Below are 27,981 nucleotides of genomic sequence, written 5' to 3' on the forward strand. Positions count from 1 at the left end.
AACCATAAGCAGAATTTTAAAAGTCAATCCTGAATGACACAGGTAACCAGTGTAGTGACATCAAAACTGGAGAGATGTGCTCGATTTTTTTTCCTAGTTAGGATTCTAGCAGCTGCATTCTGCACTAGTTGCAAACGATTTATGTCTTTTTTGGGTAGTCCTGAGAGGAGTGCGTTACAGTAATCTAGTCGACTGAAAACAAACGCATGAACTAATTTCTCAACATCTTTCAGTGATATAAGAGGTCTAACTTTAGCTGTATTTCTAAGTGAAAAATGCTGTCCTTGATCTGATTAATATGCATTTAAAATTCAGATTACAGTCAACAATTACCCCTAAGCTTTTTACCTCCGCCTTGACTTTTAATCCTAATGTATCCAGTTTATTTCTAATAGCCTCATTGTATCCATTATTGCCAATCACTAAGATTTCAGTTTTTTTCTTTAACTTGAGAAAGTTACTATTCATCCATTCTGAGATACAAGTCAGACATTGTGTTAGTGAATCAAGAGAATCGGGTCATCAGGTGCTATTGATAAGTACAGCTGTGTGTCATCAGCATAGCTGTGGTAGCTCACGTTGTGCCCTGAGATAATCTGACCTAACGGAAGCATGTAGATTGAGAAGAGCAGCGGACCCAGGATAGAGCCTTGTGGAACACCATATTGGATATCATGTGTCTTTGAGTTGTAATTACCACAACTAACAAAGAATTTTCTCCCTGTCAGGTAGGATTCAAACCAATTTAAGACACTGCCAGAGAGGCCCACCCATTGACTAAGGCGATTTCTAAGAATATTATGATCAATGGTGTCAAATGCAGCACTCAGATCTAAGAGGATGAGAACAGATAAATGGCCTCTGTCTGCATTCACCCGCAAATCATTTACTACTTTAACGAGTGCAGTTTCAGTGCTGTGATTTGTTCTAAAACCCGACTGAAATTTTATTGAGGTGGTCATTTAACTGCATAATGACTGCCTTCTCCAGAACTTTACTTAAGAAAGGCAGGTTAGAGATGGGTCTAAAATTTTCAAGAGCCGAGGGTCAAGATTATGTTTCTTAAGTAGGGGTTTAACTACAGCAGTCTTAAGACAGTCTGGGAAGACCCCCGTATCTAATGACGAATTTACTATGTCAAGAACATTATCAATTAGCACGCCTGATACTTCTTTGAAATAATTTGTTGGTATTGGGTCAAGGACGCAGGTGGAGGGTTTTAATTGAGATATTATTTTTTGTAAATCTATCCTAGTGAAAGAGTTTAATTTGTTTATAACAGAATGCTGGGGTTTAGGAGGATCCTTAGTGTTGGGAAGATATACTATGTTATTTCTAATATCATTAATTTTTTGATTGAAAAATACAGTGATAGCCTCACAGGTTTTACTGGAAGTACTTAGGAGGCATTCCTTTGAGTTACCTGGGTTTAGCAGACGATCTATCGTAGAGAATAAGACTCTGGGATTACTAGCATTGTTATTTATAATCTTAGAGAAATAGCAGCGCCTCTCAAGACGGACAGTGTTATTGTATTCTGTTATTTTAACTTTTAATATTTCATAGTGGATAGTCAGTTTAGTCTTCCTCCATTTACGCTCAGCTCTACGGCATGTTCTCTTTAAATCCAACACTCTTTGGGTCTTCCATGGTATAATAATGCTAGAAGATTTTTTAACTGTCTTTTCAGGTGCAACTATGTCAACAGCAGCTCTCACTTTAGTATTAAATCTTTCCACCTTACTATTTACATTATCCTCGCTATTATAGTTGGCACTATAAACGGACTGATTGCTTAGAATGTTTGTAAGTTTTAAAGCTGCTGCTGAGTCAAAGAAGCGTTTTTTAACAATATGCTTCTCATGGGTGTTTTTTTTATCATTATTTCTATATTAAAAAGTAGAAGAAAATGGTCTGATAGACCAATATCAATGATCTGCTTTATATCAACTTTAAGTCCTTTAGTAATCACTAACTCTAATGTATGACCTGCTTTATGTGTAGGCTGATTAACGAGCTGTCTCAAATCAAAAGAGACACAAATTACACAATAGACTTCACAGGACTGTGCTGCCGACTATCCCTGATTCAGTAACATTTTGTAAACAAAGGCTGTACCTAGTGCTGGGTGATAAAATGATTTTGATTTTTGACAAGAGAAAAAAACCTAATGATAACAATGATAAACATAGGCTATAAAAATTAATAAAACATATTTTTCCTGTATTAAGTTTTAAAAGACAATGCCTATGGCCTATCATGCAGCATATGTAGGCTTGGAAATGCCAGAACAGTGGCGCCCCTCCCCATGAAGAAGCTTTGTTTTAAACATTAGCAATGTCATTAAGGGTGCTTGGGAAATATGTTATGCAACAAGGACATCCCAGTAAGTAAAGTTGAGGAGGAAAAACTGTTAACATGCCGCCAACAGGTCCCAACCAAGACTAATATAACAAACCTATTCCACGACCTTAAAAAGTACCATTCAGTCAAAAGTGCTGATTGTCAAAAAGAAACCTTGAGTGATGTGCCTAGCAAACATTTGAGCAGCATTGCTGTTCTTAAACAGCAGTCGATTATGTCATCATTTGCCACTGTGACCCCATATAATAGAAAAATAAAAAAGGCATCAGCACATCACAAACGTTTTACTTATTTCATTGCGAAGGACATAATGCCAATGAGTGTTGTTGAAAAAGAAGGCTTCAGGAAACTTTTGAAAGTAATAGACCCGATTACAGAAAAAAAATATGATGTTTTTGTCCATATCGCCCGGCTCTAGCTGTGACTGAAAATCACTGCAAAAATTGCATGATGTGGCATAACCTTAGGTTATAGAAAAAGACTCTGCCTTTTGCTTCTTGGTGATGCCTACAATTGGTTATGTGGCTTTTTTGATTTGTAGGGGTGTTTACTTAAAATCATTTAGGTTTATAGGGTCATTATTGTCACATTGTACAGAGGACTCCATATTCCACGTGACTAGTGTGATATTCAGAATTTTTCTGAATTTGGGGAAAAAGAACAGATTATGTTTGTGAATGCTTAATTTGTTTCAAGCCTAAATATTTAATGAAATATTTAAGTTTCGCTTCTCCAGTTTGTGTGTTATTAAACCTCTCTACTGTCTACTTGTATTTTGTTTTTGGAATGTTGCAGACTGTTTTCTTAAAATTCATTATGCTGTACTACATTATTTTTTTATTCTTGTATTATTTTTCCAGGCTGCTGTGGTGCTATGCCTAGATGTTGGATTCTCCATGAGTAACTCTCCACCAGGTGCTGAGCAGCCATTTGTTCAGGCCAAGAAGCTCGTTGAGGCTTTTGTGCAAAGACAAGTATGATCTATAATGTTTTGCTCTATCAAAACAACAATAACTCAGTTTTTTTTACATTTTGACTTTTGTTAGAAACACTATCACAAAACAATTGTGTAAATAACTATGCAGTTTTAAGTAAGAATTCATATTCCTATGATTTGAGGCACACAGAGGTTAACACACTTGCTCAAATCTGTGCAGAAAGTGCACATACATACATACACATATAAATAACTTGTGTGAAAAACTGAAATATTCTGGGTATGACTTTGTTCATATAAACATATTATTCCAAAAAACATTTTACCTAAGAACTTGTTAATATTACAAACAACTGGTTTAAGTTTGGTTGAATATGTTTCTTATAACCCATCCATCCATCCTCTTTTGCTTATATGACGTCGGGTTGTGGGGGCAACAGCTTGAGCAGAGATGCCCAGACTTCCCTCTCCCCAGCCACTACTAGCTCTTCCGGGGAAATGCTGAGGCATTCCCAGGCCAGCCGGGAGACATAGTCCCTCCAGCGTGTCCTGGGTCTTCCCCGGGGCCTCCTCCCGGTTGGTTGTGCCTAGAACACCTCACCAGGGAGATGTCCAGGAGGCATCCTAATCAGATGCCCGAGCCACCTCATCTGACTCCTCTCGATGCGGAGGAGCAGCCGCTCTACTCTGAGCCCCTCCTGGATGACTGAGCTTCTCACCCTGTCTTTAAAGGAAAACCCAGACACCCTGTGGAGGAAACTCATTTCAGCCGCTTGTATTCATGATCTCTTTCTTTCAGTCACTACCCATAGCTCATGACCATAGGTGAGGGTAGGAACATAGATCAGCTGATAAATTGAGAGCTTTGCCTTACGGCTCAGCTCCTTTTTCACCACGACAGACCGATGCAGAGCCTGCATCATTGCGGACGCTGCTCCGATCCGCCTGTCGATCTCACGCTCTATTCTTCCCTCACTCATGAACAAGACCCCAAGATACTTGAACTCCTCCACTTTTGGCAAAATCTCGCTCCCAACCCTGAGAGGGCACTCCATTCTTTTCCGGCTGAGGACCATGGTCTCGGATTTGGAGCTGCTGATTCCCATCCCAGCCGCTTCACACTCAGCTGCGAACCGATTCAGAGAGAGCTGAAGATCGCAGCCTGATGAAGCAAACAGGACAACATCATCTGCAAAAAGCAGTGACCCAATCCTGAGTTCACCAAACCAGACCCCCTCAACACCCTGGCTACGCCTAGAAATTCTGTCCATAAAAGTTATGAACAGAATCAGTGACAAAGGGCAGCCCCGGCGGAGTCCAGTTCTCACTGGAAACGGGTTCGACTTACTGCCGACAATGCAGACCAAGCTTTGATACCGGTTGTACAGGGACCGAACAGCCCTTATCAGGGGGTCCGGTGCCCCATATTCCCGGAACAGCCCTCACAGGATTCCCCGAGGTACACGGTCGAACGCCTTTTCCAAGTCCACAAAACACATGTAGACTGGTTGGGCAAACTCCCATGCACCCTCCAGGACCCTGCTAAGGGTGTAGAGCTGGTCTACTGTTCCGCGACCAGGACGAAAACCACACTGTTCCTCCTGAATCCGAGGTTCAACTATCTGATAGACCCTCTTCTCCAGAACCCCTGAATAGACTTTTCCAGGGAGGCTGAGGAGTGTGATTCCTTTGTATTTAGAACACACCCTCTCGTCCCCCTTCTTAAAGAGGGGGACCACCACCCCAGTCTGCTAATCCAGAGGCACTGTCCCCGATGTCCATGCGATGTTGCAGAGATGTGTCAAACAAGACAGTCCTACAACATCCAGAGCCTTGAAGAACTCTGGGCATATCTCATCCACCCTCCGAGGCCCTGCCACCATGGAGTTTTTTGACCACCTCGGTGACCTCAGTCCCACAGATGGGGGAGCCCACCTCCTAGTCCCCAGGCTCTGCTTCCTCATTGGAAGGCATGTTAGTGGGATTAAGGAGGTCTTCGAAGTACTCCCCCCACCGACCTACAATGTCCCGAATTGAGGTCAGCAGCGCACCATTCCCACCATATACAGTGTTGACACTGTACTGCTCCCCCCTCCTGAGACGCCAGACGGTGGACCAGAATCTCCTCGAAGCCGTCCGAAAATCGTTCTCCATGGCCTCCCCAAACTCCTCCCAAGCCTTAGCAACCACCGAAGCCGTATTCCGCTTGGCCTACCAGTACCTATTAGCTGCCTCCAGAGTTCCACAGGACAAAAGGGTCCGGTAGGACTCCTCCTTCAGCTTGACGGCATCCCTCACCTTCGGTGTCCACCAACAGGTTCAGGGATTGTCGCCACAACAGGCACCAACAATCTTATGGCCACAGCTCTGGTCAGCCGCCTCAACAATAGAGGCACGGAACATGACCCATTCGGACTCGGTGTCCCCCACCTCCCTCGGGACGTGGTCGAAGTTCTGCCGGAGGTGGGAGTTGAAGCTACTTCTGACAGGGGACTCTACCAGATGTTCCCAGCAGACCCTTACAACACGTTTGGGCCTACCAGGCCTGTCCGGCATCCTCCCCCACCATCGAAGCTTACTCACCACCAGGTGGTGATCAGTCGACAGCTCAGTGCCTCACCCGAGTATCCAAGACATGTGGCCGCAAGTCCACCGACACGACCACAAAGTTGATCATCGAACTTAGGCCTAGGGTTTCCTGCTGCCAAGTGCACATATGAACACCCCATGCTTGAACATGGTGTTTGTTATGGACAATCTGTGACGAGCACAAAAGTCCAATAACAAAACACCGCTCGGGTTCAGATTGGGGGGGCCACTCCTTCCAATTTCTCCCTTCCAGGTCTCACTGTCATTGCCCACGTGAGCAGCAGTATGAGAGAGTCCCCAGAAGGTATGCCCTCTAGCACCCCCTCCAGGGACTCCAAAAAGGGTGGGTACTCCAAACTACTGTTCGGCGCATACGCACAAACAACAGTTAGGACCCGTCCCTCCACCCGAAGACGAAGGGAGGCTACGCTCTTGTCCACCGGGGTAAACCCCAATAAACAGGCTCCAAGTTGGGGGCAAATAAGTATGCCCACACCTGCTTGGCGCCTCTCACTGGGGGCAACTCCAGAGTGGTAGAGAGTCCAGCCCCTGTCAAGGAGATTGGTTCCAGAGTCCAAGCTGTGCATCGAGGTGAGCCCGACCATATCTAGCCAGAACACCTCGACCTCGCGCACTAGCTCAGGCTCCTTCCCCTTCAGAGAGGTGACATTCCTGTCCCAAGAGCCAGCTTCCTTAGCCGAGGATCAGACCGCCAAGGTCCCCGCCTTTGGCCACCATCCAACTCACACCTCCCATAGATGGTGAGCCCGTGGGAAGGGGGACTCACATTGCCTATTCGGGCTGTGCCCCATGGGTGTAGGCCTGGCCACCAGGTGCTTGCCATCAAGCCCCACCTCCAGGCCTTGCTCCAGAGGGGGAGTCCCGGTGACCCGCGTTCGGGCGAGGGAAAACACCGTCCAAATTTTTTATTCTTCATAGGAGGTTTAGTTGAACCGCTCTTTGTCTCATCCCTCACCTAGGACCAGTTTGCCTTGGGTGGTCCTACCAGGGGCATAAAGCCCTGGACAAGAGAGCTCCTTGGATCATTGGGACACGTAAACCCCTCCACCACGATAAGGTGGCGGTTCAAGAAGGGGTTCTTATAACCCAAAAATGAGAAATGTATAAATACCATCTTCTGATAAATACATTTGAATTTCATCTGCCCAGGGACTGTTACATACCAGATTTCTGTCCTAGCAACACAAATGTCATATGACCAGACTAACATGAATATTACCTAAATATTTATAATGGTGACGTGAACATGTATAATTAGCTTTCCATCTTTTGGATACTCTATCTTATTAAATCATAGAATTTTGTATTTATCACAGTTAAAAGCAAGAGAAGGATACTCTTAAATTTTAAACCATTTGTTACAGTTCTAATTAAGATGTTGATAATCTTGTTTAGACTTTGAGTATAATGAAATATTTTGGTTTTCAGTTTTAAAATACTTACAGACATAGGTAGCATGGCATGCCTGTGTGCAATCAATTTGTGTAATTATGAACTTGTATAAATATCATAACCATAATTGTGGTTTACAGTGTTTGTCTTCTACAGGTGTTTTCTGAAAGCAAAGATGAACTTGCTGTGGTGCTGTTTGGGTCTGATAGGACTAGGAATTCTTTGGCCACAGATGGTCAATATCAGAATATCTTTGTGATGAGAAATCTTATGCTACCAGACATTGAACTTTTAGAAGAAATTCAGAATTTGGTTCAGCCAGAATCCCAGCAAGCTGACAGTATCCTTTATTGATGGTTTCAATCTGTAAAGAGCTAAATTGTGAATGGTAAGACCATGCTGAAAAACTATAGGGGGTTTTATGCTGAAAATATGCAGTACTGTCGTGGTTTAATGTATTATATGGAATTCAAGGAAACCTGTGAATGCTGTAAAAGCCTTGTTGCATTTAAACACAATAATTTTTAGTGATCATTTACAAAATTTGCAAATAGCAAGATAACACTATACAGTAAATAGAGGCAGCATGGTGGTGTTATTACTGTACTATAGTCATTTATATCAAAAATAAAAAAGAAAAGCAACATTTTTTGAATGATAAAAACATTTATACTTTATGTACATTCACAAAAAATTGTCAATTAATTTTAGAACCTCTGACCAGTAATACAATTTGTACAGTGTGGCACTGCAACTTGCTAAACATCTAAAAGCTTGTTAGGTGCATTTTTACCCAGCAAGGTCCAGATGGAACAATACCTAATCAAGTAACCATTAAAAATGCCTTAATTCAAAATGTAGGTCTCAACAAGAGAAAGACCACGCTAGTCAATTTTCTGTGCATTCCATAATGGATTGAATGTCACTAGAACATGAGAATGGACCATTGACATGCTGCAGGCATATAGGTCACATACCAGAATTGCAAAGATACCATGGATTCAACTGCTTCACTTTGTCCTGACAGTTGTCAGTAGGCCAGAAGGACATATAGTCTGGGATCTGGTTACACTGAAGTGATCATACCAGAATAGGAGTAAAGCATCAGACTAGTCTGTCTGAGAGATGGCTACAGGTCTGCCACCTATACTGCTGGCAGACACAATGCCTACACCAGTGACAGTACATTGAGAATCAGAGTCCAAACTAGTTGTCCTAGAGAAAGATAATATGTCAACAGTCCTGATGTTACAACTGGACAATTCTAGGCCATGTCCCGCTGCTGTAGTCATTACTGTCCTGAATGATGCTGGTATACTTGTTTTGCCTGGGCCTGTCTTCTCTTTTGACCTTAGCAACATGGAGTACTTTTGGGATGCTCTGGTTCACAACATCCAGAGACAAAATATTATGCCCGCCAGTTTCCAGAAAATTATTCAGGCCCTTCTGTGGAAATGAGATGACATCTTACAACTACAGATTCAGAGGCTCAGATTGGCAGAGACATCAAGCATTGGCAGCTACAAGAGTTGGTCACACAAGATGAGAATTGTTAAAAAATGTTTTTTTTTGTTTTTGTACTGTTTTGCTTTCCTATTATTTGCATGTAGAAAAGTGAAGGTTGAAATTTAAGTTCAGCAATGCGTATTGCATTTCCTTTTTACATCACTATATTTTATTTCCTGTAATAAAAAATTGCACAAGCTAAAAATAATTTAGTAGTTATTTTTTGATTCTAGGTATTGAAGTCCTCCAGTACTATGAATGCATTTTCTTTTGGAATGTTTACATATTTATTAATGATATAGTAAAGTTGCCTCAGAGTTGTTAAGACTCGGCAAAAAAAAAATCGCCTTGTATTTTTCACTTTCCAATTGATATAGTTTCTCTGACAGGTATGTCTCTGTGATTCTAGTATTTTACGACAAAAAAATACTGTCAGATAACAATTATTTCTTGCCAACATGGCTGATTTTAGCCTTAAAGGGGAAAAATCTTGACTTCGATAATATCAACATTGGCAAAGCTGTATGTAAAGGGATGTCAAGATTGTAAAAGGTTGTTAAGGTCAAGCGTTGTGTAGAGTTATCCCTGAAACCTCCAGGAGAGAGAGAGGGAGAGAGAGGCAGTGATAAACACACACTGACTTAGGAAAGGCAGTGCACATAGTAGTGTGAAAAGGCAGAAGCAAAAAGAAGATAAACTCTGCATGTGTTCCGGGTGTCTTGTTAGAGCCTGTTTGACAGGTGTGCCATTGACAGAGAGACATGTACACACACACACACACAGTTGTGACTTGGACAGAAATGTGTGCTTTTCCTCAAGGATTCTAGGAAGCAAATGATCCAGTTGATGGTTTTTGCTTGGGTTTCCTCCCTTTGTCAAAGAACATGCAGTCAAGTGACTGGTGCTTTGTTGCATGTTCAAATTCTGATTTCAGGATAAGAAAATTTCAAATTCCACAGCAGTAATTTTTTTTGTTCAGCTTATGAGCTGTACCTAATTTTCTAAAGTTGCTTTACCCCCACTTTGATTTTTTTTTATCAATTATTTAGTATGGTAGTGGCTTTTTAAATTGATTAATTTTGTATCTTGATACATTTTGACCAGACATGATATTTATCTGATTGGAAACTTAATTTTTTGCAGCACAGATTCAAGTAATTTATCAGGATATATATATATGCAAACCGGATTCCAAAAAAGTTGGGACACTATACAAATCGTGAATAAAAACTGAATGCAATGATGTGGAGGTGCCAACTTCTAATATTTTATTCAGAATAGAACATAAATCACGGAACAAAAGTTTAAACTGAGAAAATGTATCATTTTAAGGGAAAAATATGTTGATTCAGAATTTCATGAACAAATCCCAAAAAAGTTGGGACAAGGCCATTTTCACCACTGTGTGGCATCTCCCCTTCTTCTTACAACACTCAACAGACGCCTGGGGACCGAGGAGACCAGTTTCTCAAGTTTAGAAATAGGAATGCTCTCCCATTCTTGTCTAATACAGGCCTCTAACTGTTCAATCATCTTGGGCCTTCTTTGTCGCACCTTCCTCTTTATGATGTGCCAAACGTTCTCTATAGGTGAAAGATCTGGACTGCAGACTGGCCATTTCAGTACCCGGATCCTTCTCCTACGCAGCCATGATGTTGTGATTGATGCAGAATGTGGTCTGGCATTATCTTGTTGAAAAATGCAGGGTCTTCCCTGAAAGAGATGACGTCTGGATGGGAGCATATGTTGTTCTAGAACCTGAATAGATTTTTCTGCATTGATGGTGCCTTTCCAGACATGCAAGCTGCCCATGCCACACGCACTCATGCAACCCCATACCATCAGAGATGCAGGCTTCTGAACTGAGCGTTGATAACAACTTGGGTTGTCCTTGTCCTCTTTGTTCCGGATGACATGGCGTCCCAGATTTCCAAAAAGAACTTCGAATCGTGACTCGTCTGACCACAGAACAGTCTTCCATTTTGCCACACTCTATTTTAAATGATCCCTGGCCCAGTGAAAACGCCTGAGCTTGTGGATCTTGCTTAGAAATGGCTTCTTCTTTGCACTATAGAGTTTCAGCTGGCAACGGCGGATGGCACGGCGGATTGTGTTCACTCACAATGGTTTCTGGAAGTATTCCTGAGCCCATTCTGTGATTTCCTTTACAGTAGCATTCCTGTTTGTGGTGCAGTGTCGTTTAAGGGCCCGGAGATCACGGGCATCCAGTATGGTTTTACGGCCTTGACCCTTACGCACAGAGATTGTTCCAGATTCTCTGAATCTTCGGATGATGTTATGCACAGTTGATGATAATAGATGCAAAGCCTTTGCAATTTTTCGCTGGGTAACACCTTTCTGATATTGCTCCACTATCTTTCTGCGCAACATTGTGGGAATTGGTGATCCTCTACCCCTCTTGGCTTCTGAGAGACACTGCCACTCTGAGAAGCTCTTTTTATACCCAATCATGTTGCCAATTGACCTAATTAGTGTTAATTGGTCTTCCAGCTCTTCGTTATGCTCAAATTGACTTTTTCCAGCCTCTTATTGCTACTTGTCCCAACTTTTTTGGGATTTGTTGACACCGTGAAATTTTGAATCAACATATTTTTCCTTTAAAATGATACATTTACTCGGATTAAATGTTTGATCTGTCATCTACGTTCTATTACAAATAAAATATTGACATTTGCCATCTCCACATCATTGCATTCAGTTTTTATTCACAATTTGTTTAGTGTCCCAACTTTTTTGGAATCCGCTTTGTGTGTATATATATATATATATATATATATATATATATATATATATATATATATATATATATATATATATATATATATATATATATATATATGATACTTATCTAAAACTCTTTCCAATTTTGAATCCTTAATAGTTTTGCTCAGTTCTTGATGCATTGGTTGTTTGTATGGATCTACTGCAAAATGAGATATGGTAAGTTTTTTTTTTTAAAACAATCCTGGTAAGCGAATACTTAAGGTTTATTAAGCAAGCCATTAGCTTCTGACAAGTACTGTTTCTGTCTATTGTTAAACTATAAACCTGAGAGTATGTTTCTTTTCTGCATTCTTCTAGCTTATCATAACAAAGCCAATGATACAGCTTAATATTTTTTCCATTGGTTAAAAAGGATGTTATATTTGGAGTATGGAATGAACTTGAAAAATGTAAAACAACAAATTATTGAAAACTCAAATAAGAGAATTTTAGTCTGAAATTAATTCTTAGAAAGATAAGTCTTACGCTTTTATTAGTGAGAATAATTCAAGAATATTACCTTACTATTATTATTCAATGCTTTGAACAGATTTACCTTTTAGATTGACTAATTCTGTGTAGATGCTTTAATTAATGCTATACAAACTCAAATGCAGTTTGATAACATCTGCATTAGAAAAAGTTAGTTTATAGTGCTTTTTTATCTGTAAATATTTAAAAATGCGCTGTATTAACTGTACAGTGACTTTTTAATACCCCTTATAAGTAAGTGTAATTGAACTTTCCTTGTTACCAAGAGCAAATTGTTAGTAAATGTATTGACAAATATTGCTTTTTTTTGTTCATTTCAGTGGAAAAAAGTATGAAAAGCTGCACATAGCAATGTTTACTGACCTCTGCAGTTCATTTAATTCAGACCAGCTTGACGTCATTATAGCCAATTTGAAGAAGGGGGGCATTTCTCTGCAAATCTTGTAAGTAACTGATAATATTTTGATTTTTTTTTTTGTTCATTCATTCCTTCATTCTCCACCACTTATCTGAAGCCAGGCCATGGGGGCAACAGTCTTAGCAGTGAGGCCCATGCTTCCCTTTCCTCAACCACACTTGCCAACTCATACTGTGGGATGCGTAGGTGGTCCCAGACCATCTAGCTGATATAATCCTCCCTGCAAGCCCTGAGTCTTCCCCAGGGTCTCCTAACAGCTAGTCGTGTATGTGAAACCTTCAAAGTGAGGCATCTGTAACAGATGCCCGGACCACCTCAGTTCACGTCTCTAGATGCAAAGGATCTATGTATGGACAATTATAATATATCTAAAATATTTTAGTGACAGTTTTATGTGTTGTACGTTTGATCTCCTGAGCATTTTTGTCTCTGTTATTCTGTTTTGCACTTCTTTTTTTGATATATTTGTTGCATTAAAATCTTATTAGCTTTTTCTCCGTGCTCAAAAGAGTGTTGTGACATTAAGATTAATTTCTCCCTTTTTCCTGGAGTTAGTTCTCTAGTTTTGCTTTTTGCTTGTCACTACTGGTAGCATAAGGCAGTACCTTCAGCTGATTCAGGTTGCACAGGGAGTCCAACTCCTCCTGGATGGCACATCTGTTCATTTACTAACCTATAACTTATTTAAAAGACTTTTTTAAATGCTTAAACATTTAACATATGATTCAGAATATTATTTTAATAGTACAGAGATGGCATTCCAGCAACTGACAAAATCTATCCATCACTGAGGATGAGATCATGGTCTTGTTGGATATTGCGTCGCTGTATATGATTCCAATTCATCTGTACACAGAAACTCTTCAAACAAAGCTAAATAATGACCCCACCATATGAACACAAACTAAGCTGGCCACGAACGATATAATGCAGCTAGTTTCACTTTTTCCAGAAAACTCACTTTCATTTTAATGGGAAATACTACAGACAAAAAGAAGGCATGCCAATGGGATCTCCATTATCAGGACTTTTAGCGGAACTGGTAATGCAGTGATTTAAAAGCATGGCTCTAACTCAGTCCATCCCGAAACTTTGCATATGCTACATTGAGAGCACATTTGTCAACATAATATTCCCTGTGATTGTTTACTATGGAAAAAAAATGAACCAACGCATCTCGTTCCTGGACATATCTATTGAAAGGGGTTACGACGCCACCCTGATTACATGTGTTTATATTAAGGAACGTTATGCAGGCAAAATATTACACTTAGCAATCACCTGTCATTGCAGCTGTTTTTAAACTCTGTTCAGAAGAGTTCACACCCATTGCAATACCATGGAGACTAAAACAATGAAAGACAGTATCTTTTCCAATTGTTCACAACTACCCAAAGACATTGATTAGACGATGCTTTCGTAGGAGATGCCAGAGACCCCAGCAAATATTCGACTCCAACCTGACCCACCACCCCCCAAACTTGGCACATACTTCTTTATCATCACGGCGTTTCAGAAGGCACAGCATGTATCTTGTCCAGAGCAGACATGAAAGTAGCACACAAGCCTACAAACACTCTGCGCACAGTCCTTTTTAATGCTGACAGCAGGAAATTGGCAGCAGAGACATGGAATGTGATATACAGAATACCATGCAATTCATGTCTAGCTATATACATGGCACAAACATCAAAAACATTTGTCAAACATATACAGGAACATTGCAATGCAGTCAGAAGAAAGGACGAACGGTCTCTGATTTACACACATACAAGTTCTAGCTATCTAATGAAAACAAGCCAGGCTTGAAAAAAGAACATATAAATAATAACACTTTTACGACCAACACCCTCTGAACCCCCACCTCATCAATTTCACCCCTTCCCTCCTTAGTTGTTATACAGTATATTGCCTTGGATTCCTGTAAGTCTAATCATGTTCCTCTGATGATGAATTGAAAGCTTAGGAATAGTAAAATGTTTTAAGATATGTGATTCATTTTCTCCCTTTGTGGATTTCCAGCTATAACTATATACAATATATATAGAATGGAAACTTCTAGAGAGCACTTAAATGATTAGATCCATGTTATATTTTAAAACTAGCAAAATACCCGGGCTTCGCAGCGGCGAAGTACTGCCTTAAAATTTTTATTTATTTATATATTTTTAGGGAAAATATACCAATAATTATTTGTTAAGGATCTCTTAGTATCCATCGTTGTCAGTTCGGCCCTCCGGTTGTAATATGACCAAGCTGTGCACTGAGCTTACTCTTGAGCATGCAACGTACAGTTGACCATCTGAAAAGCAATCTTGCCTCAAATCTCACAGCTTGGATTTCTGCTGTCATAATCGGTTTGAGTTTCATGGTTTGTTTCAATTACGTTAGTATTTGCAGGACCTGTTGTGTTGAAGTGACATTCGTCATCTGTCAAGTGTTGTAAGCATACAACCGGTTTCATTGATAACTTCGCATCCAGCTTTTGAGAGTTTAAACATTCAAAGTGTCCACTACTGACATCAAAGTGTCCACTACTGAAATCGTCACCTGTGAATCTAAGATGTTTAAGAGGCATTGATAGTTGTCCAAAGGTGTAAAATATTTAGCCATTTTGGTACACTTGAAAGTGACAACCGAACAATTCACCGGCAGCCATCAGCTCACATGCAGAACCATAGGTGAAGGGCTTAAGCATTTCACTCTTATAGTGCTCCTGTGTAGTATAATTATCTCCTGTACCGTCATCATTCCACACCTTGAACCCGTCCCAGTCATTCAATACATAAGACACAATGTTCCTCCGGATATGAAAAGTGAGCCTGATATGGCCGTGCAATATGTAACACAGAGAATCTCCGGGCATGGAAACCACTTGGTCTTTGATCGAAGGTGATCCCCTCAACAGACATGTTAATGGGGGTACAGTTGGAATGATAAAGGAAATGGGTACCTGAACAATGTAAAGTAAGTCTAAAATACCTATACAATAACTATAATCGTAATAAACGAACAATAAAACAGCAGAGAAGCCGTGGATTAAATAAAAAGGCTGCAGTTATCAGCAGGGAGACATGAATACCGTGGCGAAGCAAGGAATGGAATGAAGAGACCGGAGTGACGGACACCCTTATATGGGCAGGCAGCCAACAACGTGGGATGCATGGGGATGGGGGACCCAACGCCACCTCACATGGTGACCGAGCTGCAGGCTATGGACATATATATGGAATCAGTCCCCCAGCATTATTGGGTGCAAGGCAGACTCCCATCCTGGACAGGTCACATCCTTTTTGAAACTGGAAAAATTTACAGCGACCATATTAACCAAACACAAGCACATTCTTATTTAATTTTATTGAAATCACACAACATTCCATACAAATAGATCAATTTTTACAAAAATAGAATCAAAAGCAAATCAACCCCCACCCCTGAGAAAGAGATCATGGCCGGCAGAGTAAAACTTAAAGCTAGTAAAAATAAGTAGATTGACAAATTAATAAGTAAATAAAGATAAATGGAGAATAAAAAGAAAAGGGGAGAGAAGCTGCTTCCTTAGTGCTTTAAAAGCTTATTCTAAAATATTATTGATTAGATCCAGCCAGGTTTTGAAAAAGTCCTGCACAGATCCTCTGAGAATTAGATTTTTTCCAATTCCAAATAGTATATAACATCAGTTACCCACTTCAAACACATTTTTTTGACTTAGAAGAAAAAACTGCAGCACCCTGAGAAAAAGACGCAGACACAGGCAGAATATGTAAACTCCATAGGCACAGTACCTCTGTTGAGATTTGAACCCAGAGGAGTTTTCACATTGTTATGTTGCAAACACAAATTCAAATGAACCCTAAAGGATCATTATGGAAGGACCTGTATTGAAGTTGCATTTTACTACACATCTTCTACTTGAATTTTGAAAATGTTCCTGAGCTATACCAGTAAAACTTTAGTTTGGCATTTCCAGTAAGTGCTTGCATTAGAACATTATAACAGTTCTGATGAGAACAGGCTGTTCAGCCTAACAAATGTACTAATCCTAGTCATGTAATTTCTCCACAATAGTGTGCTCTCTCTACATATGTTGTATAGGCGGTGTGTCTGTTGGTCATTACGCAAAATTAGAATCTCTAATTTCATATAACTGAAAAATGTTCTAGCCACCTACCTACAAAAAATGAAAACTTTTCTGCAATGATGAAAGCAGTTTTCAAGTTTTCATTCCCTTAAGGACCCCTGGCCTCCATACCTGGGGCTGTCAAGTGTGAATGCTGTTGACCTTTGTAATTACCAGGTCATCCTGACGTTTGTCATTAAGCTCCATGCACTTTGTGTGAAAAGTTCTTAGGTCTACATTTTTATCAATACATGGACCAGAGACAAAAAATATTAGTCACTCATCAATGATCTCCTGTTTATTTCTATTCCAGTTTGCCTTTTGCTTTGGATGCAGACGACCACGCAGGCCACCGAGGAGATGCTGCTGAATCAAGAGGACCTCAACATTCATGGAAAGGGTTAACACAGCAACAAAAAGATGGTCTTGCTTTGGTTAAGAAAATGATGACTTCTCTTGATGAAGATGGCTTAGAAGAGATCTATACATTCAGGTAAAGAAACTGTGTTTAAAAATATCATTTTAGGTACACGCTAGGTTATAATGTGTGGAAAATGTGTTTAAAAAAATAATTTTAAACTAGAACATGATGCTGAAGAATTAAAGCAGTAGGTAAGAGTAAAAAGCATTTCAGGTAAAAAATAGTGATTTTGTTTTTTCAGTACTGTGCATTTTGACAAGGAGTTTCTGTCTACATTAGCCCAAAGCATGAAAAAATATTGGATTCTTTTCATTAGAGCTTTTTTGAGCACAACATTAGATAACTTGAAAGAAAAATTAATTGCATGAGGTTGATAATTTTTTTTGGATCTCATCTATTAAGAGTAACATCAGTTACAAGTTATTCCCCCTAACATAACACTAATAAACATGTTATAATGTTCACAGACCTTGAACAGGTTGTAGTCGCATTGGGTCAGATCTGGGGAATAGGATGAGCATGGCAGGTTTTACAGAGCATTGTTTTTTTGATACTTATGAATGCCAATACTAGAGGGAGAGGTAGGTAGATTGACTGATAGAACTTTATTTGTCCTCAGGGAGAAATATGGCTTTTTACAGAAGCTCTTTAAATAAATAAATACTTAAATATATATATATATCTATACTAATAAAAGGCAAAGCCCTCACTCACTCACTCACTCATTCTCCAACTTCCCTTGTGGGTGGAAGGCTGAAATTTGGCAGGTTCATTCCTTACAGCTTCCTTACAAAAGTTGGGCAGGTTTTATATCGAAATTCTACGCGTAATGGTCATAACTGGAAGCAGTTTTTCTCCATTTACTGTAATGGAGATGAGCTTCAACGCCGTGGGGTGGAGTTTCATGTGACATCATCACGCCTCCCGTAATCACGCAGTACATAGAAAACCAGGAAGACCTCAAAAAGCGCTGAAGAAAACATGCATTATATAATTGAGAAGGCAGCGAAACAATAAGAAGCGAGCGAGTGACATATACAACCATATTCATGAGTTCTGCTACTTGAAACAAAGCACGATGTAAACCTACACTTTAAATTAAGTTCATAGACAGGCTGTCGCTGGCGCTTGTAATTTAGTGCCTGCCCATATAAGGCCGTCCGTCAGCGGCAATCCAATAGCAAACTGCCACTAAATATTCACGGGTGAAGGACTGTGCTTATGGAGAGGAAGATGAGATGGTCAGGGTGGTGTTTGACACAAACTCAGCGAAACTGCGAGAGAAAGTTTTAAGTGCCAGGACTAAGGTAACATTAAATACAGCCATGGACATAGCACGAGATGGCACCAGCACAACTGGGAACCTTCGATGCATGTACACCGAGCGGCTCACGTGAACTGACGCAGTGCACAGATAAAAGCAACAGTTCCAAAGAGCTGAACAAAACCAATTACACAATTGAAAAGGCAGCAAAAATATGAAGCGCCTGATACATACAAGCATATTCATAAATCCAAAACAAAGCACACGTTGGAAAAGTCAATGTCCCGCTAAAGGAAGACAGTGTAAAAACCCGTGCATGCAGTGTGTCAGGTCTCAGATAAAGAAGAAGACGAGCTGTTTATTGATGCAGTAAGAAACGAATCGATGAATGAAACCTGTCATCTTTACAACGATTGACAAACACGGAATGTAACTTGAACACAACACATCCTACAAATACGAACCTGATTGAAAGAAATAATGATAATCAAATCCTTGATGACAGCAACACTCAGTAACACTCACAAAACAAATACTGTATATTGACAGTCATGTTACGTTATTTTTAAAATGTTCCCTTTTCTTTTCTAGCTTTTTAACACACTACTTCTCGCTGCGATACGGGTATATATATATATATATATATATATATCCCGATCTACATACTCGAATAATGGATACTTTATTCGCCATCAATGATTGTTTTGGTAAAGCCATACTCAGTGTATTCATTAGATGAGCGGTAAAAAGTAAGAGCGAGGGAGGATGACTTATTGAGGCATGCAGGCTGTAGTGCGCGTCAACTCTATCTGAATTGCGCGATCACATTTGAAAAATATATCTTTTCAAGTTCTATTTAGTCCATATGTGTCAAACTCAAGGGCCACGGGCCACATCCGCCCGTGTAATTATATCCGCCCCGAGATCATTTTATATACTGTATTATTGTTATTAAAGCCGGGTATATGAAGCGCTGGTAACACAATAAACTACAGATCCCATAATGCAGCGCTTCAGCTGCCTTGCCGAACACTTACGCGTTAATCAAGTCTACCTTATGATGCTGCAAGTTATTGCGAAGCTAGCTCACGATGCTGAAGAGAAAAGTTGATTCTGAAAATAGAGCCTTTAAAACCGATGGGAGGCTGAGTATATGTTTACTGAACCCGTGTGTCTCATTTGTGGAGCTAATGTGGCTGTAATTACAGAATTTAATCTAAGACGGCACTATGAGACAAAACATCAGGGTAACCTGAATGCAATGCAGAAGATACAGAAAGCAGATAATTAAATAAGAATCTGACACTTCAGCGGACGTTTTACCCGTGCACAATCACAAAGTGATTTCAAGTGAAGCTGCTTTTATGGGAGACACAAATGCACCAGTGCAATTTGCCCCACTTTCCCTGTTGCCAAGTAATGTTAAACCAAGTCGTCACTACGGTGTTCCCAAATCGCACTTTGCTGATAAACTGGCGCACTGAGTTTGCACGGCGCTTTGGTGACTTTGAAGAACAAAAAGTCCGTCTACATGCGGCTCGAACCTTGTGCATGTTTGGTAGCACATATCTGTGTGAGAAGCTCTTCTCAGTGATAAAGACTAACAAAACAGCACACAGGAGTCGCCTCACTGATGAGCACCTGCAATCCATCCTGAGAATCTCCACAACACAGAACCTCACACCAAACAGAAACGAACTTGTTGCCAAAAAAGATGCCAGGCGTCCAGCTCTAAAATGACATATGAGCAAAGACAACTGAATGATTTGATTTGTTATTGCTGAAAGGAACACATTTTATTTATATTTCCAGGTTTTGTTATGCAGCATGTTCATATTTGAATTTGTATAATTTTGACAGGATATATTTTTATGGAGAGCAAAATCTTTTGGGATATTTAAAATCTAAGTTTATTTTTATATAAAATTACATAAGAGTAAAGAAATTTGAATGTTTGTTCTTTTAACGTTTACTTTATTTCTAACTTGTATAATTTAGACAGGATATATTTTTATGGAGAGCAAAATATTATAAGTTGTTTAAGGTTTGAGTTGATTTATTCAGAATAATATTCCTGTCTGTTTTACCATTCCTACCAAAGATATTTCTGTCGACTAAATAAAAATTCCTTCTATTTAAAATTTAAATAGAACTTGAACAAATACGATAGTTCATAATATCCACGCAGACTTGCACGTAAGAGCGGAGTTATCCGTTTTAACAAGCAGCGTATTGCACTGATCTGAAATAGCTGTGTGTGTATATATGTACATATGTATGTATATGTATATATATGTTTATATATGTGTGTGTGTATGTATGTATATATATATATATGTATTTGTGTGTATATATGTGTGTATGTATGTATGTGTGTATGTATGTGTGTGTGTATATGTATGTGTATATATGTAGATATATATATGTATGTATATATGTGTATACGTATAGATATATATATATATATATATGTGTTTATGTGTGTGTGTGTGTAAATATATATATATATATATATGACAACAACACTCATCACTCACAACAGTGACAAAACAATTACATTGACAATCATGTTACGTTATTTTCAAAATGTTTCCTTTTCTTTTTCATTGCTTCTTTAACACACTACTTCTCAATGCGGCTGGTATTTTGCTAGTATATATATATATACTAGCCGAAGCCCGCCGTAGCATTTGACGGTGTAAGAATAGGAACGGAGAACGGTGAGAAAGGAATTCAGTATAACAAAGGCTTAGGAAACCACCCCGTCGCAGTATAACGAAAATAGCAAGGAGCGAAACCAATGCCAATGGTCGAGAGAGTACCATCCTGTAGCAGGCTACGGAAAACATAGACATATATAGATAGACGCGCAATTTATTCAAAATAGCAAAATACCTGCGCTTCGCAGCAGCAAAGTACTGCCTTAAAATTTTTATTAAGAAGAAAAGTAAACCTTTTTAAACTGAGGGAAAATATACCAATAATTATTTGTTAAGGATCTCTTTGTATACCACGTTGTCAGTTCGGCCCTCCAGTTGTAATATGACCAAGTTGTGCACTGAGCTTACTCTTGAGCATGCAACGTACAGTTGGCCATGTGAAAAGCAATCTTGCCTCAGATCTCACAGTTTGGATTGCTGCTGTCATAATCGGTTTGAGTTTCATGGTTTGTTTCAATTACGACAGTATTTGCAGGACTTGTTGTATTGAAGTGACATTCGGCATCTGTCAAGCGTTGTAAACATACAACCGGTTTCATTGATAACTTCGCATCCAGCTTTTGAGAGTTTAAACATTCGTAAACATCAAAGTGTTCACTACTGAAATCGTTACCTGTGAATCTAAGATGTTTAAGAGTCATTGGCGCTTGTCCAAAGGTGTAAAATATTTGGCCATTTCGGTACACTTGAAAGCGGCAACCGAACAATTCAGCGGCAGCCATCAACTCACATGCAACTATAAACGTAATAAATGAACAATCAAACAGTGGATAAGCCGTGTATTAAATAAAAAGGCTGCAGTTATCAGCAGGGAGATGTGAATCTCGTGGCGAAGCAAGGAAGGGAATGAAGAGACCGGAGCGACAAACGGCCTTATATAGGCAGGCAGCCAACAACGTGGGAGGCATTGGGATGGGGGACACAACGCCGCCTCACACTGCGACCAAGCTGCAGACTATGGACGTATATATGTATACATATATGTAGGATTCAGTTAGTGTTGGGAACCCGCGTATCAAATTTCTTGAAGATGGGCCCATAAGTAACAAAGACCGTTGGAAAGTTCAATATGGTGGCTGCCAGTGGCGTCATACCACCGAAATAAATACGTACATTGGTTTCGGTTAGCGCAGGGAAGCCGCCTACCGAATTGCATGAAGATGGGGCCATAAATAAGAAAGTTCAACATGGCGGACGATATTGACTGTTATGACCGTTATGCGTAGAATTTCAAAATGAAACCTGACTAACTTTTGTAAGTAAGCTGTAAGGAATGAGCCTGCCAAATTTCAGCCTTCTACCTACACGGGAAGTTGGAGAATTAGTGATGAGTGAGTCAGTGAGTGAGTAAAAGAGTGGGTCAGTCAATCAGTCAGTGAGGGCTTTGCCTTTTATTAGTATAGATACATATATACATATACATACATATCTAAATATATACATATACACATATATATATATATACTAGCAAAATACCCGCACTTCACAGCAGACAAGTAGTGTGTTAAAGAAGTAATGAAAAAGAAAAGGAAATATTTTAAAAATAACGTAAAGTGATTGACAATGTAATTGTTATTGTTTTGTCACTGTTATGAGTGTTGCCGTCATATATATATATATATATATATATATATCTATACTAATAAAAGGCAAAGCCCTCACTCACTCACTGACTCACTCACTGACTCATCACTAATTCTCCAACTTCCGTGTAGGTAGAAGGCTGAAATTTGGCAGGCTTATTCCTTACAGCTTACTTACAAAAGTTGGGCAGGTTTCATTTCGAAATTCTACGCGATAAGGGTCATAACTGGAAGCTATTTTTCCCCATATAATGTAATGGAGTCTTGAGTTGAGATGGCCGGGGCGGAGTTTCGTGTGACATCATCACGCCTCCTACGTAAGTGCACGTAGAGCACAAGGAAGAACTCCAAACAGCGATCAGCACAAAACGCCATTTCACAATTGAGAAGGCAGAAAAACATTATGAAGCAAATGATGCATACAAGCATATTCATAAGTACAGCTACTGCGGAAACAAAGCACGGCGTGAACCGTAAGTTTATATTAAATTAAGTTCATAGGCTACCACTAGCGCTTGTAATTTAGTGCCTGCCCATATAAGGCCGCCCATCAGCGGCAATCCAATACAAACACTGCCGGTAAATATTCACGGTGAAGGACTGTGCTTATGCAGAGGAAGATGAGATGGTCAGGGTGGTGTTTGGCACAAACTCATTGAAACTGCGAGAGAAAGTTTTAAGTGCCGGGTCTTAGCTGACATTACACGAGATGGCACCAGTACAGCTGGGAACCTTCGATGCAAGAACACCAAGCTGCTCACGGAACTGACGCAGTGCACAGACAAAAGCAACAGTTCCAAAGAGTGCTGAACAAAACCGAATTACACAATTGAGAAGGCAGCAAAAAATATGAAGCGCCTTATACATAGAATCATATTCATAAGTGCAGCTACTGCGGAAACAAAGCACACGGTGGAAAAAGTGAATGTCCTGCTAAAGGAAGACAGTGTAAAAAAAAACCCGTGCATGCAGTTTGTCACATCACAGATAAAAGGAAGACGAGCTGTTTATTGATGCAGTAAGGAACTAATCGATGAATGAAACCTCTTATCTTTACAACGATTGACAAACACGGAATGTAACTTGAACACATCCTACAAATACGAGCCTGATTGAAAGAAATAATGATAATCAAATCCTTGATGACAGCAACATTCAATAACACTCACAAAACAATTACTGTATATTGACAATCATGTTACGCTATTTTTAAAATGTTCCCTTTTCTTTTTCATAACTTCTACTTCTCCACTGCGATACACGGGTATATATATATAAATGTATATATATACCCCGATCTACAATACATACTTTAGCATAGACAAGCCACACACTGTGGCGCAATTGTAGAGTCTTCGCCTCTAACGCCGACATTCGAGGTTCGATTCCCGAGAGGGATGTACTGACTATGTACGCGGCTACCGATTCATTTTACCTTCTGATCTCCTTGGTTTGGGACGTATGAAAAATATTAGGTTAACGCAGAATCATGTTACGCTATTTTTAAAATTTTCCCTTTCTTAGCACAAGCACAGCTGAGAAGCTTCGATGCATGTACTCCATAACGCGCTAAAAATAACGATTTAATCACACTTTCAATTCCAAGCAAACGGAACTTTTGTCAATGCATGATTTCCTGGTACATCCATTACACTGATGCACACATCACAGCTACAAAAATGTTAGAGTCGGAATAAAGCGCTCCTACGACTGATCATTTCGACTTCCCGAGTAAGCCTTGATAAAAGCATGGTTTTGTGCACACTGAAAAGCAAGCAAAATTAGATGCATTACAGAAAGCGGACTTTGTGGCTCTTACTGGGGATCATTGGACTTCCGGACCGTTAGTAATTCTAAATACATCTAATTACAAAATGTTCAATGATCACACTGTTTTAGCCTAATGTACAAAATAATTTTGGCTAATGTTACTCAGAGTTTAAAGAGTAAGCTGGTCAAATTACCTTTTATGTTTCTGACTTATTTTTTAAGAAGAAAAACTGCACTTTATGGTGAAATTTTGGTTATTATTATTTAAAGACAATACTATTCTGAAAATGTACTTAAAGTACTTAAACTACCACTTTATTTTTAAGTCTGCCCAATTTTAACCAGGGATGATATTTTTGTTTCTGTTTTGAATTCAAATGCAGTTTAAAGGCTTTTTTTCAGAAATTAAAACAGCTTCAGTTTACAATATTCATGTCCATGTCTATTATTTGATTCTGTCGCCCACTAAAACCGTTTTAAATAAAAAAAAACATTTGCGATTTGGGGCAAATTTACGTGTGTGCGATTACATACGATTAATCAAGATTAATTCTTACACAGCCTCTAATTAATTGGATTAATTTTTTTAATCGAGTCCCACCCCTAATATATATATATGTAGATATATATGTAGATTTGTATATATATGTGTATATACAGTATATATGTAGATATGTATATGTTGTATATACAGTATGTATATATATGTGTGTGTATATATATATATATATATATATATATATGTGTATATGTATGTTTATATATGTGTGTGTGTGTGTGTGTGTATATATATATATATATATATATATATATATATATATATATATATATCTATACTAATAAAAGGCAAAGCCCCACTCACTCACTCACTCACTCACTCACTGACTCACTGACTCACTCACTGACTCATCACTAATTCTCCAACTTCCCGTGTGGGTGGAAGGCTGAAATTTGGCAGGTTCATTCCTTACAGCTTCCTTACAAAAGTTGGGCAGGTTTTATATCGAAATTCTACGCGTAATGGTCATAACTGGAAGCAGTTTTCTCCATTTACTGTAATGGAGATGAGCTTCAACGCCGTGGGGGCGGAGTTTCGTGTGACATCATCACGCCTCCCACGTAATCACGCAGTACATAGAAAACCAGGAAGACCTCAAAAAAGCGCTGAAGAAAACATGCATTATATAATTGAGAAGGCAGCTAAACAATAAGAAGCGAAGCGAAAGTGACATATACAACCATATTCATGAGTTCTGCTACTCGAAACAAAGCACGATGTAAACCTACACTTTAAATTAAGTTCATAGACAGGCTGACGCTGGCGCTTGTAATTTAGTGCCTGCCCATATAAGGCCGTCCGTCAGCGGCAATCCAATAGCAAACTGCCACGGGTAAATATTCACGGGTGAAGGACTGTGCTTATGGAGAGGAAGATGAGATGGTCAGGGTGGTGTTTGACACAAACTCAGCTTAAACTGCGAGAGAAAGTTTTAAGTGCCAGGACTAAGGTAACATTAAATACAGCCATGGACATAGCACGAGATGGCACCAGCACAGCTGGGAACCTTCGATGCATGTAAAAAGTGGCTCACGTGAACTGACGCAGTGCACAGATAAAAGGCAACAGTTCCAAAGAGCGCTGAACAAAAACCGAATTACACAATTGAAAAGGCAGCAAAAATATGAAGCGCCTCATACATACAAGCATATTCATAAATCCAACTACTGCGGAAACAAAGCACACGTTGAAAAAGTCAATGTCCCGCTAAAGGAAGACAGTGTAAAAACCCGTGCATGCAGTGTGTCAGGTCTCAGATAAAGAAGAAGACGAGCTGTTTATTGATGCAGTAAGAAACGAATCGATGAATGAAACCTGTCATCTTTACAACGATTGACAAACACGGAATGTAACTTGAACACAACACATCCTACAAATACGAACCTGATTGAAAGAAATAATGATAATCAAATCCTTGATGACAGCAACACTCAGTAACACTCACAAAACAAATACTGTATATTGACAGTCATGTTACGTTATTTTTAAAATGTTCCCTTTTCTTTTCTAGCTTTTTAACACACTACTTCTCCATGCGATACGCTGGTATATATATATGTATATATATATAACCCGATCTACATACTCGAATAATGGATACTTTATTCGCCATCAATGATTGTTTTGGTAAAGCCATACTCAGTGTATTCATTAGATGAACGGTAAAAAAGTAAGGGCAAGGGGAGGATGACTTATTGAGGCATGCAGGCTGTAGTGCGTGTCAACTCTATCTGAATTGCGATCACATTTGAAAAATATATCTTTTCAAGTTCTATTTAGTCCATATGTGTCAAACTCAAGGGCGGGCCACATCCGCCCGGCGTAATTATATCCGCCCGCGAGATCATTTTATATACTGTATTATTGTTATTAAAGCCCGGTATATGAAGCGCTGGTAACACAATAAACTACAGATCCCATAATGCAGCGCTTCAGCTGCCTTGCCGAACAGTTACCGCGTTAATCAAGTCTACCTTAAGATGCTGCAAGTTATTGCGAAGCTAGCTCACACGATGCTGAAGAGAAAAGTTGATTCTGAAAATAGAGCCTTTAAAAACCGATGGGAGGCTGAGTATATGTTTACTGAACCCGTGTGTCTCATTTGTGGAGCTAATGTGGCTGTAATTACAGAATTTAATCTAAGACGGCACTATAAAACAAAACATCAGGGTAACCTGAAAGACCTGAATGCAATGCAGAAGATACAGAAAGCAGAAGAATTAAATAAGAATCTGACACTTCAGCGGACGTTTTACCGTGCACAATCACAAAGTGATTTCAATTGAGGCTGCTTTTATGGGAGACACAACCACTTGCCCCACTTTCCCTATTACCAAGTAATGTTAAACCAAGTCGTCACTACGGTGTTCCCAAATCGCACTTTGCTGATAAACTGAGCGCACTGAGTTTGCACGGCGCTTTGGTGACTTTGAAGAACAAAAAGTCCGTCTACATGCGGCTCGAACCTTGTGCATGTTTGGTAGCACATATCTGTGTGAGAAGCTCTTCTCAGTGATAAAGACTAACAAAACAGCACACAGGAGTCGCCTCACTGATGAGCACCTGCAATCCATCCTGAGAATCTCCACAACACAGAACCTCACACCAAACAGAAACGAACCTGTGGCCAAAAAAAGATGCCAGGCGTCCAGCTCTAAAATGACATATGAGCAAAGACAACTGAATGATTTGATTTGTTATTGCTGAAAGGAACACATTTTATTTATATTTCTAGGTTTTGTTATGCAGCATGTTCATATTTGAATTTGTATAATTTTGACAGGATATATTTTTATGGAGAGCAAAATATTATAAGTTGTTTAAGGTTTGAGTTGATTTATTCAGGAATAATATTCCTGTCTGTTTTTACCATTCCTACCAAAGATATTTTTGTCGACTAAATAAAAATTCCTTCTATTTAAAATTTAAATAGAACTTGAACAAATACGATAGTTCATAATATCCACGCAGACTTGCGTAAGCGGGTGTCATCCGTTTTAACAAACAACGTATTGCACTGATCTGAAATAGCTGTGTGTGTA

At 39.4% G+C, this 27,981-nt stretch overlaps 1 protein-coding gene across 1 annotated transcript in view; it reads left to right on the forward strand.

Annotated features, from left to right (window-relative positions):
• xrcc5 (X-ray repair complementing defective repair in Chinese hamster cells 5) overlaps nt 1-27,981 on the forward strand; it is a 104,062-nt gene that overhangs the window by 3,886 nt on the left and 72,195 nt on the right. The window contains exons 2-6 of the mRNA XM_039756332.1: nt 3,225-3,338; nt 7,460-7,643; nt 11,722-11,770; nt 12,406-12,528; nt 16,937-17,116. Coding sequence (XP_039612266.1) covers nt 3,225-3,338; nt 7,460-7,643; nt 11,722-11,770; nt 12,406-12,528; nt 16,937-17,116 — 650 coding nt within the window. The remainder of the gene's footprint in view (nt 1-3,224; nt 3,339-7,459; nt 7,644-11,721; nt 11,771-12,405; nt 12,529-16,936; nt 17,117-27,981) is intronic.

Source organism: Polypterus senegalus, chromosome 6 (assembly GCF_016835505.1).
Source record: "Polypterus senegalus isolate Bchr_013 chromosome 6, ASM1683550v1, whole genome shotgun sequence".
In the NCBI taxonomy this organism is placed as follows: domain Eukaryota; kingdom Metazoa; phylum Chordata; class Cladistia; order Polypteriformes; family Polypteridae; genus Polypterus; species Polypterus senegalus.